General features: G+C 51.9%; 1 protein-coding gene across 6 annotated transcripts in view; it reads left to right on the forward strand.

Moving 5' to 3' along the window:
* The window catches only part of COL27A1 (collagen type XXVII alpha 1 chain), a 134,006-nt gene that overhangs the window by 55,673 nt on the left and 59,924 nt on the right, over window positions 1-18,409 (forward strand). For all 6 annotated transcript variants that reach the window (XM_037495226.2, XM_037495228.2, XM_037495230.2 and 3 more), the window contains exons 13-20: window positions 2-55; window positions 2,602-2,646; window positions 9,613-9,666; window positions 10,326-10,370; window positions 13,514-13,567; window positions 14,788-14,841; window positions 15,397-15,450; window positions 18,183-18,236. In XM_037495226.2, the coding sequence (XP_037351123.1) occupies window positions 2-55; window positions 2,602-2,646; window positions 9,613-9,666; window positions 10,326-10,370; window positions 13,514-13,567; window positions 14,788-14,841; window positions 15,397-15,450; window positions 18,183-18,236 (414 nt within the window). The remainder of the gene's footprint in view (window position 1; window positions 56-2,601; window positions 2,647-9,612; window positions 9,667-10,325; window positions 10,371-13,513; window positions 13,568-14,787; window positions 14,842-15,396; window positions 15,451-18,182; window positions 18,237-18,409) is intronic.

The raw sequence follows: 18,409 nt of genomic DNA on the forward strand, positions 1-18,409 counted from the left end.
GGGATTTCCCGGAGACTTTGGAGAAAGAGGCCCTCCTGGATTGGATGGAAACCCTGTAAGTAATTTTTTTTTAAGATTTATTTATTTACACATACAAGAACTGGGGTACAGGCCAGAGGTGCATGGGGTGGGAGGATTCACCAGAGACAGTGTGGGGAGCAGAATAGGCAGACTGAAAATACACTCTGAGGGGTGCAGCAGGCGAGACAGGAGAGGTCTGCTGTGCCATGTGGGTCAGCTCCCTGGCTGGGGATTGAACTCGTGCTGCAGAGGCTGTGGATAGCTTCACAGTGCTGTGCTTAACCCTTGCGCCACTAGGGAGGCCCCCCATAAGTATTCATGAAAAGCTTTGGTGGGTACAGGAAAAAGATTTAGAGCAAATGCACAACAGATTTTAAGAAGTCAAGCTTTGGGGTCAGATAGACCTGGGTCACTCTGAGTCCTTGTGGCTGGCTGCTCTTGGACAAATTGCATAACTTCTCTGAGCTCCAGGCTCCTGTCTACTAGGCATACCCTGCTGGCCCCCCAGGAAAGTTCTCCAACCTTCTGAGTCCCGAGCTGTGCCCCATCCCCAAGGACTGAGGAATGTTCTTGAGTCACTCCCCACTGGGGAGGTTAGGGGTGCCACCCTCTTTCAAAGTGTTTAAGGGCTGGCAATGGCCTGGGGGAGCAGACGGGATTGCAAGCCCTGTATGGAGAGAAGACTGGAGCTCTAAAGATGTCTCTAGCGCAGGCATGTTTATAGAGTTTGTAAATAATCAGAGGCCCATTGAGGAGCCAGGTCAGCCTGCCCTTCAGAGCTGAGTCTTCCTGTCCCAGCTCCAGGCTTGGGCAGAAGAGTACATTTGCTCCCCATTTGGGGGTGCAGACCATGTCCAGAGCCTTTTGGAATACCTGCCACGTTCCCCCACCTCTCTTGGAGCTTCCTGCCTGAGCAGCTGCACCCAGCTGTGCCCTCTGCAGAGGTGGCTGTTAGCTCCATAGTCAGCACCTGATTATGTGCTAATTTTAATTCCACAAATGCTCCCTGAGCCTGACCAGCTGGGACTGCCCCCCAGGCTTCCCTGGAGACTGAAACCCAGTGTCAGAGCCAGCTGAGTTGAGCTTGAATCCTGCTCCACCACTTGCCTAGCCTGGATGCTTGAACCGATCAGTTTATCTCTCAGAATCTGTTTCCTTTTCTGTAAATCTGGGAATCAGGATGCCAGTCTCAGGATGCTGTGGGGAGAAGGAAATGAGAGAGGGCAGGGAAGGAGTCCAGCCAGACAAGAGTCCCCTGGGCAGGGTGTTTATAAATAAGAGGTAATAGTGGGGCATAACTTCTGTCCTTGAGGAGCTCACAACTACGTCCCCAGCCTATCCCACAAGGGAGAATGAGCTGGGTGGGATCCAAGGGGTCCTAGGTGCTATGGAGGAGGGAGAGGAGCAGGGAAGACTCCTGGAGAAGGTGACTTTGGGATTGGGATGAGCAAAGAGTTGAGCGAATCTTCGAGGTGGAGGGAAGAGCACCAGCAAAGCTATAGAGGTGAGACCTCAGAGCCTTTCCTTCAACTGTCACTTCTTGGATTCACCATTATTGTCTGTGGTGTCATCCTAGAAGTTCTCTTGGGGGCATCTTTGTACTCATGGCCTAGAGTTATAGAACGAGGGCCTGAGGTCTGGTTCCAGGTCACTTTCCTTCCCTGAGCCTCAGTGTCTCATGTGAAAGTGAAATCTACTTCCCACCAACTCCTGGCCTTCTCCATGGCTGTAGTGGTGATGTCCCATCTGAAGAGCCTTGGGCCTGTACAGATGAAAGAAGACAACCCCCCTGGGGTTGTTGGCAATTCTCAGTGATACTATCCTTTCTAGTGCCCCCTATTTTTAGTCATACTTTTGCAATTTGAACTTGATCCAAGTCCCACCAGTTTTTTCTGGTGAAAGCAACTGAAGGTCCACTTCCAGAGATGAGGACATAGAAACTTGCCTACTACCACTCATTCTCTCTTCCCAACTCCCCAGCATCCAGGGGGTCCTGAAGGTGGAAACCTGAGAGCCTCCTGGCAAAGCAGAGGGCTCTCTAAGCACCCCAGCCCTTCTTGACAGAGAGAGGGAGGGAGGGAGCCTTCACAACTGAGTTGTTTCTTTGCTCTGAGCCTTGGGAAGACCACTGGCCAAGTTTCCCCATTTATAACGTGTGGGCCAGGAGAGGACTCTACTCCCATGATCAGGATTCCACCCATCCTTTCATGCTGAAAATTGGAAGATTCTAGAATTGGAAAGGCTGTGGGAAGAAGGAAATGAGAGAGGGCAGGGGAGGAGTCCAGCCCAAACAAGAATCCCCTGGGCAGAGTGGTTATAAATAAGAGGTAATAATGGGGCATAATTTCTGTCCTTTACATCCATTACACCTCTCCGTGTTATGAATGTAAAAACTGATGGAAGAGACAGGAAGGGTCTTTTCCAAATTCCAGGCCAGGATAAGGGCTTCACAGGTCAGCTCCAGGAAGTCAAAATCAGCTTCAGAAGATTCCACAAGATGCCTGCACGAGAGATGGGGTGCAAGAAGTGGCCCCAGAAGGAAAAGGGCAAGTCACCACCATGGTCTCTTTCTATTTGCAGGGAGAACTCGGCCTCCCAGGGCCCCCAGGAGTCCCTGGACTCATTGTAAGTACACAGGTGCCTGTGGGCGGTGAAGGGGGAGGCTGCATATGGTCAGCCAGTGACAAACCCTGCAGGGGAGTCTGAAAAGGTCCCTCTCTCATCAAACTCTAGAAGAAACTAGAGGGTCAAGAAAGGCCTGTTGGGAAGGCGCTGAGGGAAAAAGTCCCTGCTGTATGGCCTCAGGTGGTTACCTACCTTTTATAAGCCAGTGGTTGTGTCCATCCTTTTCTTCAGAGCGCTGACACTGGAGCCAGACCACCTAAGTTCAAGTCATAGCTCTGCCAGATCCTGACTGTGTGACCTGGGCCAAATCACTTACCTTCTCTGAGCTTTAGTTCCTCATCTGAAATATGGGGATGATGGCAGAATTCTCTTTGGGTGGGAATGAAGATTAAATGAGGCATGGCGTGTACAGTCCTTGGCACAGGGTCTCACACTCAGAAAGTGCACGATTAGTGGGAAATATGGTATATTAACAGTTGCTGTTACCTCCGACAGTGCCCGGAACTGGCAGAGGCCTGTAAACAGGGAGGCAGGAAGGTGGGAGGGGATCTGCGCTGACTCTACCCAGGTTGGGATAGCCTCACGGAGTGCTCAACCAGGACCCACCCCGCCCCCATTGGACCTTCAGAGAGCAAGCCTTGACCTCGGGCTTGGTTCAAAGGACCATGAGACTCCTGAGCCTGCGAAATGACTTGGCGCTTCCCCCTGTGTCTGATCCTCCTCTGCCCTGTGTTCTGGGTCATTCCTCATGGGGTTTCAGTCTGGGGGACACAGTGACACAAATAGACCCATTCTCCAGTTTTACAAATGGGCTGCCAGCTTTGGCCGTTCCGTTAAGAAGTTTTGTACAGAGGGAGGCTGGAGAAGGTGCCAGGAGTATTGGGTGGTCCCCATTGCTCAGGGAAGGCCAGCCTTGGGAAAGGGACCTAGAGGCCCCAGTGGCAAATGTGCTCCTGATCAGGGAGTTAGGAGCAAAATCAGGCAGGTGGGGCGTAGAGGGTCAAATTAGCCTGTCCCAGTTCCGTCTCGCCTCCTCCTAGTCTCCTGACAAAATGTCAACACCTGAGTCATTCATTTGTCATCCCTGATGTCCTCTGCTGAGAACCTTCTTTGGCACAAGGTGTTGACCTAGATGCTTTGGAAAAAGAAATATCTGCAATGAGAGTTAGAGAACCTGAGTTGGTGGGGACTCAGCAGGCTCTAGATCCACCTTCTCTAACCTCAGCAGGAGAGCCTTCTGGAACTTCTTGGTCAAAGGGTCATTAAAATCCAACTGGAATACCCTGGTGTGGGGAGCTCCCTTCTGTGGGAGCTCAGCCCGTTTGAACAGAGCTTTCCTTGTTCAAGGTTTCCTGTGCGTGGGGCCCACAGCATCTCCCTGTCCCTAAGAGAGGCTGTTTGAGATTAGAGATGGTGATTGTGTTCCTCCCAAAGTTCCTTCTTCAGGTCATGCCATCACGCTTCCCAAAGTTTTGCTCCCTTTGCTCTCTGCTCTTCGTGTTGCCAGATAAAATACAAGACGCCTGGTGAAATTTGAATTTCGGCTGCAATTAAATATGCTAAAATAGCGTTCACTGTTTACCCGGCATTCAGATTTAACTGGGCATCCTGTGTTTTCACTTGCTTCATCTGGCAACCCCATTTGTAGTATTTCTTAGGAAAATCCCATCTGGCAGATGGGAAAACTGACGCCTTTGGTCAAGATCCCTCAACAAGGCAAGAGAGAACAGAGGCATGATCGGAGACCATGGCTCCCCACTCCCAGTCCAGGGCACTCCTCTCTTGCCCCCTCTCAGGGCCCTGAGCTGGGAGTGAGCCCTGGGCCTCCCTTCATTTCTCAGTCTCTGCACACCAACCCCCCTCCGGTGCTCCTTTCCAAAGAGTTGATCCATCCTTCTTTGTCTCCCTCTTGTCCAGTGTCTTTCCCTGACATCTTTCAGCCTCACTTCCCCTTGGTTTTAAATTCCCTTTCGCCTTGTGCCTGGGTGGCGGCAGCGGGCGTGGGGGAGTGTCACAGCTGGCTGTGAGCCTGCCAAGTCACTGTGTGCTCCTGAGCCAGAGCCCTCCCCCACCCAAGGCACCCCTTCCTTCCCTGGAGTTTTAGGACCAGCTACTTCTGTGCCTGGGGAAAGATTTGCCTCCCAAAAAGTTGGAGAGGAAAGGATTTTTCTAACCAGGCGTTAAAGGGGAAGAGGGATGGTGAGTCACCTACGGTTTTCCAGCGGATGTGGGTTTTCAGCTGAGCAAATGGGAATTCCACGTATTGATAATCATTTTAGTGGCAATTCAGATTAATTCAATGTCTTCTGTCTAGTCAGTTGAAGTAATTTCCATCAGATGGAGCCGACACTTCCCTGCTACTCCCCTGGGTCCTTGCAGCCGGGAGGAAGGGCGCGAGAGGACAGACTAGCATTTGTGGCGCGTCTGTCTGCTCTGTGTGTGCTTGACATACATTAGGCTCTGGGAGCCTTGAGATATTTATTTGAGGCGGATGGCGGCTGCCTGGTCACCCAGATGGAGTCGCTGCGGCTCAGCTCCCCAGGACCTGGACTTGCCACCCAGGTCCTTGTGCCCATGATTCCATTAAGCCGCTGTGGCCCCCTGCCATCTTGAAAGAGCCCCCTTTGAGAAATTGAAGCCCCTTGACTGCACCTCAAGAAAAATGTGACCGATTCCAGAATCTGCTCAACAAAGATTTCTGTCTTCTTCACACAGAGGGAAGTTTGGCTCCTCCATTTAAGGAGTCACAAAGAATATGTGATCAGGCCAGAAGCCCACATGTGGGCTATGGTGGGCTTGTCCTCCGCTTTCTGTCACTGAGTGGTCATCTGGCTTTATTTCTTTGTCCATAAAGCAAGGTCAGGACCCCCATAGCTGGCATTCACCAAACCTTCCTGTGCTGGGTGCTGTGCTAAGTGTGGAATCCTCACAGCCAGTCCCTGAGCTTGGGGAGTTAAATTGCACACATGGGAAAGGGAGGCTCAGAGAAAGCTCCCACTGACACCACCTGTGCTGAGTGGAGACACAGGAGAGAGAGAGCATGGCCTGGGCAGTGTCACGGCTGTTCCGTGTGAGGGATGTGAGGAATGGGCTTATTCAGACCACACAGGAGCCAGCACTGGCCACAGTGCCCACGCCCCCGACCTCAAGCTGGGAATCTCCATCAGAGTGTTTGGAAAGAGGCCTTGTTGCCTTCCTAGTCAGTGTGTGTTTCTTGATTCCCCATTCATTAAGCCACTTGGGGTAAGCACCGCCTCAGGCACCAGCAGGAGGTGGCCACATGGGCACACACATCAGGGCCATTAGCATGGACAAGACTGAGGGGAAAGCCACGTCAGGGCATGACCTGGCTTCTGGGGTCAGGAAGTGATGTCAGCACGTGGGCGGAGAGACAGGGGCAGCAATGCCAGGAGTACAGGGTGTAGTAACCAGTGGCGGAGGGTGTCCCAGCTACAGACAAACAGGAAGGTCAGGTGTGTGAGTGAGGGGGCCCTGTCATCACTTCTGCTGTGGCACATGTACTCTAGAAGCAGCCTGGGTTTTCTTACAGGGGTCCCCAGAAACCCCCAGGCAGGAAACCTGCTAACATGTAGCACAGGCCCTATACTCACTCCTATTTCTGAATCTCAAGGCGTTCCTTGCCAGTGACCATAGTAAACACGGCAACTTATGAGCATGGATGGCAGGTCTGGACAGACAGACAGACCTGGCTTCTGCTCTCAGTGCATCTACCCTTCTTGCTTTATGCCTGTTTTCTCATCTGTGAAATGGGATGAGACCAGTGTTGCTGACCTCATGGAGTCACTGAACTGTTGGGGAACGTCCCAGCGGCCAGCTTCACTCCTGGCACAGCGTAAACTCTCATCTTGCTAAAGAGGATTTGATGAGACTTCAAAGTGTCTCACACCCTTTAAGCACTTGCAGATGTGGTTGGTTGTGTTCTTGGTGGGAGTCAGCCAGATGAAGGGCAAAGTATGTGGGGTGGTATCTGGGAGCTTAGGCAAAGTGGAAATGATCCATTACTTGTTCTTTCTTGAAGGCACACAGCATTCTGTGTGTTGTGTGGCCAAGCTGCCCATGGAGGTGTCCGGCACAGAGCAGACTGGTGCTCTGCCAGCTGTATGATGGGAAAGTAGCTTGGAGTTTTCTCTGTTCTTCCTGCAAATGCTTTTACAGCCTAACATGGACAGAAAGACCAGTTCTAAGTGAGCCTCACTATCTCCGTGTGCCTTACAGCCAGAGGTCATTTCTCAAGGATTCCTTACCCCTTGGGGTGGAGGCCTACACAGATCCCTGTCCCAACACCACCCCTTTGGAGAGGCCTGCAGAGATGGCAAGTATGTTCAGGGGTGTAGGACTGCAATAGCACCCGGTATTGAATTATGTCCCCACCCAACAAACCACCTTCAGGCTGGAGCAGGAAGAAGAAGTCTGTGTTCCAGAGCTGCTGCCTGGTGGTCTGTCCTTTCCCTGAGGCCTGGGGTACTTTGGAGCCAGCAGAGCTACCCTTCTTATTTGTGGACCACAGAGAATTTTGGGTGGTTACCCTTCACCCGCTTCATCCAGGAAAAGCAAGGAGAGAGGAGCAGCAGCCAAAGGGCCAAGGAGAGCAGTACAACTCTCTGCAGGGCTGATGTTCCTCTGATTCTGGCCTTTCCTGGCCAGACAGCTCAGCTTCTTCACCCCCAACTCTCCTTTCTCTGCCGAGATCACCTCCTAAATGCATAGGCGCTCTGGAGAGGGACTGCCTGTATGAGTCCCAGCTTTGCCTAGCTCCATGATTTTTGTAAGCCCTGACCTCTCAGGACCTCAGTCTCCTCCTCTGTGAAATGGGGATGGTGTAGAACTGCTCTTTAAGGGCTGGTGTGAGGCATAGCCTAGCCAGGTATGTGATGTGCTGGCAGGGCGCCTGGCCTTCAAACAACATGGGTGTGAAATGTGTCCTTCTACTTAAAAGAGGGTTTTTTTTTTTTTCTTCAGTAAATATATCCATATTCACAGGTTCCACATTCACAGATTCTAGCACCCATGGGTGTCTTTTGGTTGAATCCCTGAATGTAAAACCTGAGATCCAGAGAGCCAAGTGAGGACTAGAGCATCCTGGGATTTTGGCATCCATAGGGGTTCCCTAAGTCAACCCCCAAGGAGACCAAGAATGACTATAGCTCAGTTTTTGGGAAGTCAGTTGTTACAGTCAGGTTTTTGGCTGCATGGGGGTTGATCCTCAAGTTGTTCATCTGTACTCTGACCATCTATTGAACAGAGCCCCCACTTTCTCAATGGGGAGATTACTTGTTGGGAACTAAAAGTAGAATTTCTTAGCATAGCTTCAGTTAAAAGGTTCTGTTTGATGCAGTCAGGTGGGAATCCAGAGGTTCTACAGAGGGCAAGTGATCTGCCCAAGGTCACACAGCCCGTCTAGGCTGGGGCCACAGCCAGACTCCAGCCTCCAGCTTTCAGCCGCTGCCTCTGCTGAGCTCAGTCCCTCTGGTTGGGGATGGGGAGAGAATTGGCATTGCCTCGGCCTGGCCACGCTGCTGTCTCTGACTGTTTGGCCTCTGTGTTCCTCCACCACACAGGCCTCTGCGCCTTTCTGCAGGAGGCAGGCGGGAATGGGATCTTGTCTTCTCTGCGCAGACTGCCACTAACACGTCTGCAGGAATTTGGGAGAGTAACTGGCTCCCCATACCGAAGCCTGACAACCTGGCACAACTTTGTTCTTCTCATGCTTCAGAACACTTGCTGGGGTCTCCATGGAGCCTGACTTGGGAATGGGGAAACTGAGGCCCAGAGTGGTCACACTCATTGATTGATCTTACACATCAGCTAAAAGCTTAAATTAGTCACAGGGTGTGGAAAAAGGAAAAGAAGAAAGTATTTTCAGAGACTTCTTTTCTCACGGCGTGGACTTCATGATATGATCGTGTGGACATTAGTGGTGTAAGCAAACATGTGGAGATTTGAGGAAAAGGGACTGGGCTAGTTTAGAGAAAATGCAATTGCCTCTTTACTTTAGACCAGATTTCTCACTTGGGCACACTTGATATTTTGAGCCTGCTAATTTCGGTTATGGGGCCTCCTCCGCTAGATGCCAGTGCCACCTCTTCTGCTGCGCCAAGTGCTTTGCCCATGTAAGTCTGCTAGTCCTTGAAACAACCATAGAGGCACGTAGATTGTTAATCACCACCTGCTAGATGAGGAAACCAAGGCACCGTGAGGCTAAGTACCCCAAATCACAAGAGGAACAGCTGAAGAGATGAGACCAGGTGGTCTGACTGTGGTCTGCACTGGAGCGCTGCATCCCAGCCTTTCTGGAACCCTCCATGAAGAGCATCTGCCAAGGGAAACTAGCTCCCCAGGGTCTGGGAACTCCACTGCTCTCACCCTGGACAATGAGCTCTGATCCGAAGCTGGGCTCCAGCCTGTGTCCAGGATCTGCCAGCTGATCTTGGCACCAAGTGGGTCTGTCTCCAACTTGGGAGTGGCAGGGATTGACAGACATGCTCCCAAGGAGCAGCTGAGCTTTGGGAAGCAGAAAGCACCTCTCCCTCAGTAGGCTTGGAGAACAAGGCTCTTGTGTCTGCCTTAGTGGGTCTTTGTAGCAACTCCTGGCAGGAGGGATCGCGGGCCTCATCTTAGACAAAGGGAGAGTGAGGTCCAAGGAAGTCACATGAAATGCTCTGATCCCCTGGCCATCATGGGCTGTAAAGAAGCTAAACTGGGCTAAGAATTTCTCATTATCTAATACAAAATGGGAAGAAGTGGCGGTGGGAAGGGCAACAATCAAGACGTGAACATGGGGAAGGCCTACGTGAAATTTATGCTGACATTTCAGTGGAGGTAAACAAACATCCCTAGTTCCATGATCAGCCCAGTAGGGATGCATCCTCAGGGACCGTGGGCGGCATCTCTGCCAGGTCAGGCTCCATTGGGTCACCTCTCAGTGTCCTCTTTTTCTTTTCCCAGGGTGACATGGGAGCATTGGGTCCAATTGGCTACCCAGGACCCAAAGGCATGAAGGTAAGCCGGGGCCATCCCCAAATCTGGGGCTTATCCCAGCCAGGTACCCTCTGACCCATTCCAGATCAGAAGGAAGGGTGACCTGATACAACATTGTGGAAGCGGGGGATAGGCGGACACTCAAGGGTGCTGGGGTGGAAGCTGGCAGGTCAGAAGCCCAGTTCTCAAGTTGGAGAGCCAGTCATCTTTATGGGCAGTGGTCCTGGAGCTGAGCACGAGCCTGCTTGGTTCCAGTCTCAGGGCACGCAAGTCCTGAGGGGCATAAAAACTAGAATGCAAGCCAGTGAACTCAGCCCATCCCTGCCTGGGTGGCCTGCAGGAGAAAGAGTGGCTAATACTGCTGGGCCCCTGTCCTGGGAGGACCCGTTTGGCTGGCATCCATGTGACCCTGCTCATCCAGCCATCTCTCCCCATGGGCACCTTCCCCACTGTTTTTGTCCTGACTGCTCTGGTTCATGAGTAACTGCCCCTTTTTCTTGTGCCTCCAATGCACACCATTTCCCTGGAAGCTGGGGGACATGGCCCCCTTTTCCAGATGAGATAATGCTGGACCAGGGCTTCGGGAACTGGGTTACAGCAAGTAGGGGGCTTAGCCAGGCCTCCTGACTTCAGAGACATCGACTCACCCTCACCAATGGACCCTGGCCTTTGTCTTGCAGGGACTGATGGGAAACATGGGGGAGCCCGGACTGAAAGGTGATAAGGTGATCTGAATACTCCCTTATTGCACTGTTTTATCTGCATGCAGACCTCTCCACCTGCCGCTGATCACTTGCCAGTTTCACTCCCTGCATACTTCCCCGCCTCCCGCCTTCCCCCCTCAGTCCTACTCCTAGCTTCCTCCTTGTAACTCTGGGTGGTGCTCAGCAGATGGTTCTGGGAGAATCAAACCTGGGAGCTAAAACCTGGGGACTGTTGAGGCACTGATGAGGATAAAGCAAGGCCAATCCATGAATTCGGAGAACAAAGCTGAGGCCAGCATCGAGGCTTGGAGGCCCAAGCCACGGAACACAGGAGGGGAAGGAGGAAGGTCCCTGAGATGCGGGAACCAGGCATGGGAGGAAATGAATCCAAACAATCCTCTTGGATTGGAACTGGGAAACTAACCCCAAGAGTACTGGGTCTGAAAATGCAGCAGCAAAGCCAGGGCAGCCTGATTCCCTGAGCTGCTTTCCTCCCTGTCACCTTGTGAAGGTCACTCTTGCCATGTGTCCTTTGCATGAATCTGCCATTGAACTCACTCTATCTCCCCCTATCAAAACCGAGCTGGAGGTGGGGAGGAGGGACCTAGGGGCCATCACCTGTCTGGGTCACCACCTGGCCCGGATCATGCAACATATGAGGGACAGACTCAGGGGGCAAAGGGAGTTGGTCCTCTTATACTCTGTCCTCTAGCTATTTTCCCTCTGTTCCCCCCTTAGTCTCTTGGCGAACCAGGCACCCTAAAAAGAGCATGGAAGGGCTTTTGGGCCACATCCAGGCTGCTTAGCCATGCCCAGTCTCTTCTGCACCTGTCTTCATGTGCCTCCCCACTCCTAAGATGACAACAGGAACATGTACCAGAGCTGACAGCATCTGAGCGCTCCTCCTGGATTAACCACCCCCACTCTCCAGCCCCCTGAGATAGGCAGCCTCCCAAGCTCTACAGCTGTGAGCAGAGATGGGACTCAGGCCCAGGCTGCAGAGGCCCCACCTGTGCAGCAGAACTGAGGTTGGCAGTTCTGCTGGCGAGGTCACCTCCTCCAGTGCCTATATTTCACAACTGGGGAAACTGAGGAGGTCTATCAGAGGAACCCCAGTGATTTAATGTGGAAGCCAGTCGAACCCCCTGGACTCTTACAAAATGAGAATTGCTGAGCTGAAACGGGCACCCTTACCTCTAGGCAGCCAGAGAAGCATGCTAACCCCAGTCCTCTCTCCATCTGTCCCTTCCTCTTCCATCTCCTGCTCTTTAGCCCAAGCCTCCAGAGGAAGCCTCTTGCACCTCAACACCCCTGATCCTGCCCTCAGCTCTGCCCCCTGTCTCTGCCCTACTGCCTGTAAAGCCCCCTCTACCTTGGTCCTGCACCTGGAGCTGCAGGGGCTTTGTCCTGAAGGTGGGGGTTTCCCCACAGCTACCTGTTTTCTCTGAGGGTTGAGACTCTACACTGGAAATGTCAAAGTCCGTGAGAGGGGAGAGAAAGGTAATGGGAGTGTAGGCAGTGAGCTTTTTATAGGCCCCTCTACAGAGCTGGCCTCCAGCTCACTCTTCTTCAGTAACATGGAAATAAATGTGTTACATAGAGCTCGACTGGCTTGCTGACTGGTGTGCCTGGGACGTTTAGAGATGGAAATCTTTGGGGGACGGGTTGGACCGGGGGAGAGGAAATTGTTTTCCTGCCCATAGCTTTCAGGAAAATCAAAGAAGCCTTTGGGATTGCAAAGAAAGAAAAAAAAAAGAAGTAGGAGAAGAGAAAAAGACATTTATTTTCTGCCCCTTGACTGGGGAGGGGTATTAATGTTGCAGGGTTTCTGCTCGGCCCCTCTTTGCCCACCCCCCTGCTCCCCTGGCCCTCCCCTGGGATGACAGAGCCATCCCTTCATGTTCCATGGCCATCCTGCCTAGAATCCCAGATTTTCCATGACCCAGCCTGGCCTCAGTCCCACTTACAAACACTTGGCTCTCTCTCCCTGCGCGGAGGCGCTTTCTGGAGCCCAAGGCGCCTGCTCCGGGCCCAGCTCTCTCCAAATCCATTGTCCTGATTTCTTAGGTGCCTTTTAAAATTTTTTTAGCCACCCCCCTTTACTTTTTCTTGGAGAATAAGACTTTTTTGGCCTTGTTCATTGTAATTCTGGGATTTATATAGCATTTTCCAAATTGGAAAACCAAAGTAAATGAAAAAAAATTTTTTTTTTTAATTCTGGCTTTTGTTTTACCAAGGAAGTTCTGCTGGGTCATGGCCCTCGCTGCACAACACGGGTCCTCCCAGACTCCATTCTTCCTAGGGTTTTCTCCTCATTCTTCCAACTGTTCCTGGGTCTGTGAATGTTTTCTTAGTCTGAAACCAATAAACAGTTGGTAACCTCTGTATCAAAAGCTGGAGGTGATGATTCCATGCAACGGGGTGCTCAGGAGAAAACCCCTGAGCTTATTTAACCAGATGACTGAAAACAGTGAGGGAGAAGAGGAGACCCCTGACCACCAGACCCAGTGTCACCAAGCGGCTACATCCTCTTAGAAAAGAAACACCCAGAACCAACCCAAGGCCCGTTTACTTGCTGTTGACACACCGTCTTAACAGGTCAGGCTATCTGGTCTCTCCTGCTCTAGCTGATTAAAAGCAGCTCATTGCAACTAGACTGAAGATGATTTCTGGCATAGATACTCTCACAGAAGGAAGAAGGGACTGCTCAGAGCCTGGCGGTGAAAAATACTGAGCAGCAGACACAGGCATTCAAAAACCCACAGTGCTAGTGTGTGGGCCACGCTCGCCCCTCGTAACAGTAGGTGATGCAGAGGTCAAAGGATCCAGAAACAGTCCCTTTGACTTGCAAATGTGTCCACTAGGAAAGCCAGGTGACCTTGGGCAGGTTAGCTTATCAGTGGAGATTCCAGCCACATGAGCAAACCCAGGCACATCTGCAGAAGGGCAGGCTCGGTCCTCCCTCCCCCACCTCCCCTGGAGCCTGCCTTCCTCACCCATACTCCCCTGGGGGCCTGCTTTTGACTCTAGTGAGGCTGCTGCTGGTCAGATCAACTTTGGGAACAGCTTCAGCGAAGCTGTACCTTGCCAGTGGGTCTGGACGTGGGGAGGCTTCAGGGACCCACGTGGCCCCCATGTAACCTTCTTTGCTGGTGTGTATTTAGGGTGAACAAGGGGTTGCAGGTGTGTCAGGAGACCCTGGATTCCAAGGAGATAAGGTAACTGCAGCAGATTCCCCCCTGCCCCCTGTCTTGCTCTGCTCTGGTTGCAGCTTCCTTCCCAGGGCCTGTCATGGGCCAGGACCCACCACCTGCGAGATGGCTTCTTTCCGAACAATCCTGCCTTTCTGTCCTTGGTCCACTCTCTCCTCACCTCTTCCCTGGACTTTATAATGGCCCCTGCCTTACTTCCAGGCCCCAGGCTCTTCCCTCGTAGTCTGTCTTCCTCACTGCTCCCAAACCGAGGGCGCAGCTAAGCTCTGCACTCCAAACATGCTTGTGTTGCTTCCAGGGTGAAGTCCCCACTCTTCCCCCCAGGCACCCAGGACCCAGTGAGCTGGACCTTATCATACCATCCTGCCCCTCACCCTTGCAGCCCTGGCTCCAGCCCCACCAAACCACCTGCTGTGCCTCGAGGCTTTACCCACTCCGCTGCCCACCAGCATGCCTGCCCACCGGCATGCCTCTGCACAGCTGGTCCCGCCCCATCTCTCAGAATCTGCTCCCGAAGTGCCTTTTCCTTCTCTGAGTGCCCTGAGCAGCCAGTCTGTCCCTCACTTGTGGCAGCACCTTCCCCAATTAGTGATTGGGAACTGCCCAAGAGCCAGCTCCTGAAGGACACAGTCCCAGACTGGCCTGGAGGAGCTCAGCTCTGCACAGAACAGTGAGGACTTAGGAATGAGTGAGTGAGTGACCGGCCTGCCTAATTAGCTGACGGGCTGAGGCCGTCTGCAAGGCCAGCTCCTCTTCGCTTGTGTCCAACACCATGTGGCCACATCTGGACCTCCCCCAGCCAGTCAATGAGGCCCAGATTTTGACCTGCTCTTCCTCTTCCTTCCCCCTCCCTCCTGACTGGAGCTATTCTGTCCCAGCCTCAGTGTCTCAGGCTTCAAGCCACACAGTTCTGGCTGCTCTTCCTGCTGAGCCCCCAGCTCTGGAGCTCTCCAGACATAAGGTTGTACCTGTTCAAAGTCCCAGGGGCCTGGGTTCCAGGACCTGGTGAGGACAGGGCTGCTGTCCACCTTTGCATCCCTGGGGTCCAACAACAGTGGACAGAGCTGGAACTTGTAAGCAGGGAAACTGAGGAAGGATCATATCCCCCCACCATCTGCTTCCCCCAATGTTGGTGTTCTCTAGGCCTTGGGCCAGCAAAGGTGACCCAGCAGTTTTTCACTTGGCCCTTTCTGTTCCTTATCAGCTTGCTTCTGGGTCTTTTCCAGGGGAGCCAGGGATTGCCGGGGTTCCCAGGAGCACGGGGAAAGCCAGGGCCATTGGTAAGTGCTTTCTGCTCTGAGACCCCCAAACCTCATATTCTCCAAATAGTCAGGGAATGTGACCAGGAGCACATTCCCACCTAGGAGCTCACCTCCCCCTGCAGCACCCTGGGAGATGAGCAAAGCAGGGCAGGCATGAAGAGTTACCCATTTTACAGATGAGGACATCGCAGTTCAGAAGAGCAGGAACTCACACAGTGTCACAGACAGACCTCAGTCCTCTGCAGAGCTCTGATCAGAATCTAGGGCTCCCTATGCTTTGTAAACAGTATTATATCTCTTTGAAGGCTGCCAATGATCCTGGGATTAGGGAATTAATACTTTCATTTTCTGGATGGGGAAACTGAGGTTCCACAAGGTAAAGTGATTTGTCCAGGATCCCATGGCTACTACATGTAGGAGACGGGGTTTGAACTGTAGCTCCTCGTAGTTGTCCAGGCAGATTTCATTCACACACTTCTGAACTTTTCCAACTACCCACAGCCAGGGGAAAATGCAAGGAGTAGCTGGAAGGTGGGCGCCCACTTACCTGCATCCCCCACATCTCTTCCACAGGGCAAAGTTGGAGACAAAGGATCCCTTGGGTTTCCTGGGCCCCCTGGACCCGAGGTATGTGATGCCCCCCTTCTCTGACGGCTGCAACTAAGACTGAGTGTTGTCCTTGGGAAACCAAGGCCCAGAGGAAAAGAGAGATTTGGCTGAGGTCACACAGCAAATGAGAGATGAAACTGAGAACAGAAATTCCTAGACCCCAGAAAGTCTCTGAGCTCTACTGCCTGGACTGTTAGGAGGGGCTCCCACATTCTCTACCCTGAGGTTTGAAGCATCAAACTTCTCTGAGCCCTGGAATTCCTCTAGTTGTGCACAAGCACCCTAGAAAAGTTCCGGGCTCAGAGCTCTCTGCTACAGGGATCAAGAAGCAAAGGTGAAATTCTGGTGTCTGAATGAAGATTCGGAACCAATGAAGGATAGATTTAGCAATATTATAATAACTCTAGGTGATTTATTGGAGCCCTGGGAGTTTCTGATGTGTGTGATAGTTAGCTTAGGCATGTAAATGTTTATTGAAGGACATTCACATATAACAGAGTCAAGCAGCTGGTTGAGCTCTTTATGCTGCCCACCCCCATACTCCACTCCCCAATTTGGAGGTTAGCTCTGGAGGACAGAGTGAACAGTGCCAAGACTCTTGTCTGCCCAGGGTTGTCCTTCCAGCCAGTGCCCTGCCCCCCCGCCCCACTCCATACACACACTCAACTCCTTGGCCTCTTCCACAAGGTCTCCGCTGGCTTCTCCAGGTCCTTCCAAAGATCGCTGCTGGTATTGCCTGCATGGATGAGGGAGTGTTTCCTGAAAGCTGCAAGTTCTGACTCTTCACTGTGTTGACTTTGGCCATTACGCAGTCCTATCTTTAGACAATTGGAGTTGGCTGCTCTTTCACGGCCCTTATTCCTTCCTCAGGTCATTGGAAAAAGACTTTTCTGAGAGTCTAGGTTTCCCAGCAGTCTGGCCAGTGAGGGCGGACAGCATGCTCGTGCCTGTTTATCAGGCGCTGCCTCGTGCCAAGAGGCTGTGCAGTATCTTTGGGATGAGACCTTGTTGAATTGCCACCACAATCCTGTGAAGGAGCTATAACCACCGCCATTGCACAGATGAGGAAAACAAGTCACAAAGTAGGGAAGTGACTTCCTTAAAGTCACCATGCTGCTTATAGCAAAGGAGGTGACTTTGACCCTCTCCTGTGGTCCTAGACAAAGCTGAGATCTGCCTCTCCCCTCTCCGTGTTCTGTCTGGATTGGCTGACAGTATCCAGAAGATGGCTCAGCCCAGCTGAAGACAGAAGCTGATGAGCATGTCAGCGCCTTCCCGGGCCTTTTCCTGTTTTTCCAGAGACCGTGGGTGGGAGCTCCTATTCTCAGATCCCTGGAGAATTAACTGCCATTCATCCAAGGGAATGGATCTGTGTCTGAGCACAAGAATTTGATCAGCTTCCCAAGTGCCAAGTTCTCCCTGGAGATGGTCCTGCTCCAGGCAAACTAATTTTCTAGAGGCTTGGTACCCAAAATCTTGGTGGATGCAGATTTTTACCGAGTGCTTACTAGGTGCCAGGCACCAAACTTAAGTGCTTTGTTAACATTATTTCCTTTAGATCTCAGAACAACCGTGTGAGGTAGTCACCAGTTTACAAATGAGGAAGTCAAGGCCCAGAGAGGCCCAGAAACCTGATGAGGGTCACACAGTGAGTTGGTGGCAGAATGGGATTTTGAACCTCTTAATTTAAAGAAATAGATGAGGAGCTTTGGCTTCTTTGTTAGCTCCACATTCAGGACCATTCTTGATATTGCCAGTGAGAAGGGTGAGAAGATGTTTGAGCCAGAATTTTACAGAGTTACCAAAAGGTAAAAAAAAAAAGAAAAAAAAGTCACTTGAAAAGGCAAAATGGGAGGGGACATTTTAGTCTCAAGGATTCTTTTTAAAAGACTTTGCTTTCTAGTTAGGAGGAAACTGAGTAGTTGGGTAGAAAGTGAATGGGGTTCTAGGCTGAATGACTAGAGGCATTACATCTAAAACAAAGAAGGAGATATTTCCATACCAACCTGTGCTGGTCAGCCCACACCATGGAAACATGGGCTTCCTGGTGATCACCAATAATTAGAGATAGCCAAGCTGAGCAGCCTGGACCCCTAATTAGAAGCCATTGAAGGGACAGAGAAGGGCAGACCTCTGGGGAGGGGGTAGCTGATCTCCAGATTTCACAAAGACCCCTGCGGGGCCCTGAGGGGCAGCGGGAGGAGGCTGGGAAAGGGAGGGTATTCTGCTCCTTGTCAGGAAGACCTCATCGGTGGTATGGAACTGAATCCAGCTTTCCTGGCCAGGGTAAAGTAGGAATTTCAGTTTCTGGTAGGAGGAGCTGAGATCAATTAGGTCAATGCTTCTTAACCCTTTCAAAGTCACAGCAATCCCAGAAAATAATTATACCTGCAGGATCACAGAGGCCAAGGAATGAGATTTATTGGGGCAGGAGGTACTTGGGTGGGGTCCTGACTGCCCAGACCCAGAACCACTTTCCTTGTTTGTGTCTGTTCCTATGCTAAGTACTTTCCTACATGTTTTCATTTCATTTTTTCAGCAACTGTCTGAGGTGTAGGGGCTGGTACCAGGAACCCTGTTTTAGAGATAGGATGGAATTTAGACAGAAGAATCAAGGTGGTTAACTCACCTGCCCAGGGTCACATCCCGCTCAGAACTGGATGGAATCCCAGAGCAGTCCTCCTCTGAGGCCTGCGCTGTTAATATGTCCCCGTCCCCATGGGTGACCCCTGCTCTCTGCTTCCACTCAGGGATTCCCTGGTGACATTGGCCCTCCCGGGGAGAACGGCCCAGAAGGTGTGAAGGTGAGTCCTTGCCCTGATAGCTACAGCTGAAGAAACTGACAGCTGAGAGAAGCCACAGGCCTCAGAGCTGCCTCCTTAGCTTGGAAGGTGGGGGTGGTGGGGGGGAGTTTTGCCAGCCTGTAACGAAGATGAGGTACCACCTCTCAGACCTCTTTTTCTTCCCTTCTCACCAG

Source organism: Talpa occidentalis, unplaced genomic scaffold (assembly GCF_014898055.3).
Source record: "Talpa occidentalis isolate TD23 unplaced genomic scaffold, MPIMG_talOcc4v2.1 talOcc4.7, whole genome shotgun sequence".
In the NCBI taxonomy this organism is placed as follows: domain Eukaryota; kingdom Metazoa; phylum Chordata; class Mammalia; order Eulipotyphla; family Talpidae; genus Talpa; species Talpa occidentalis.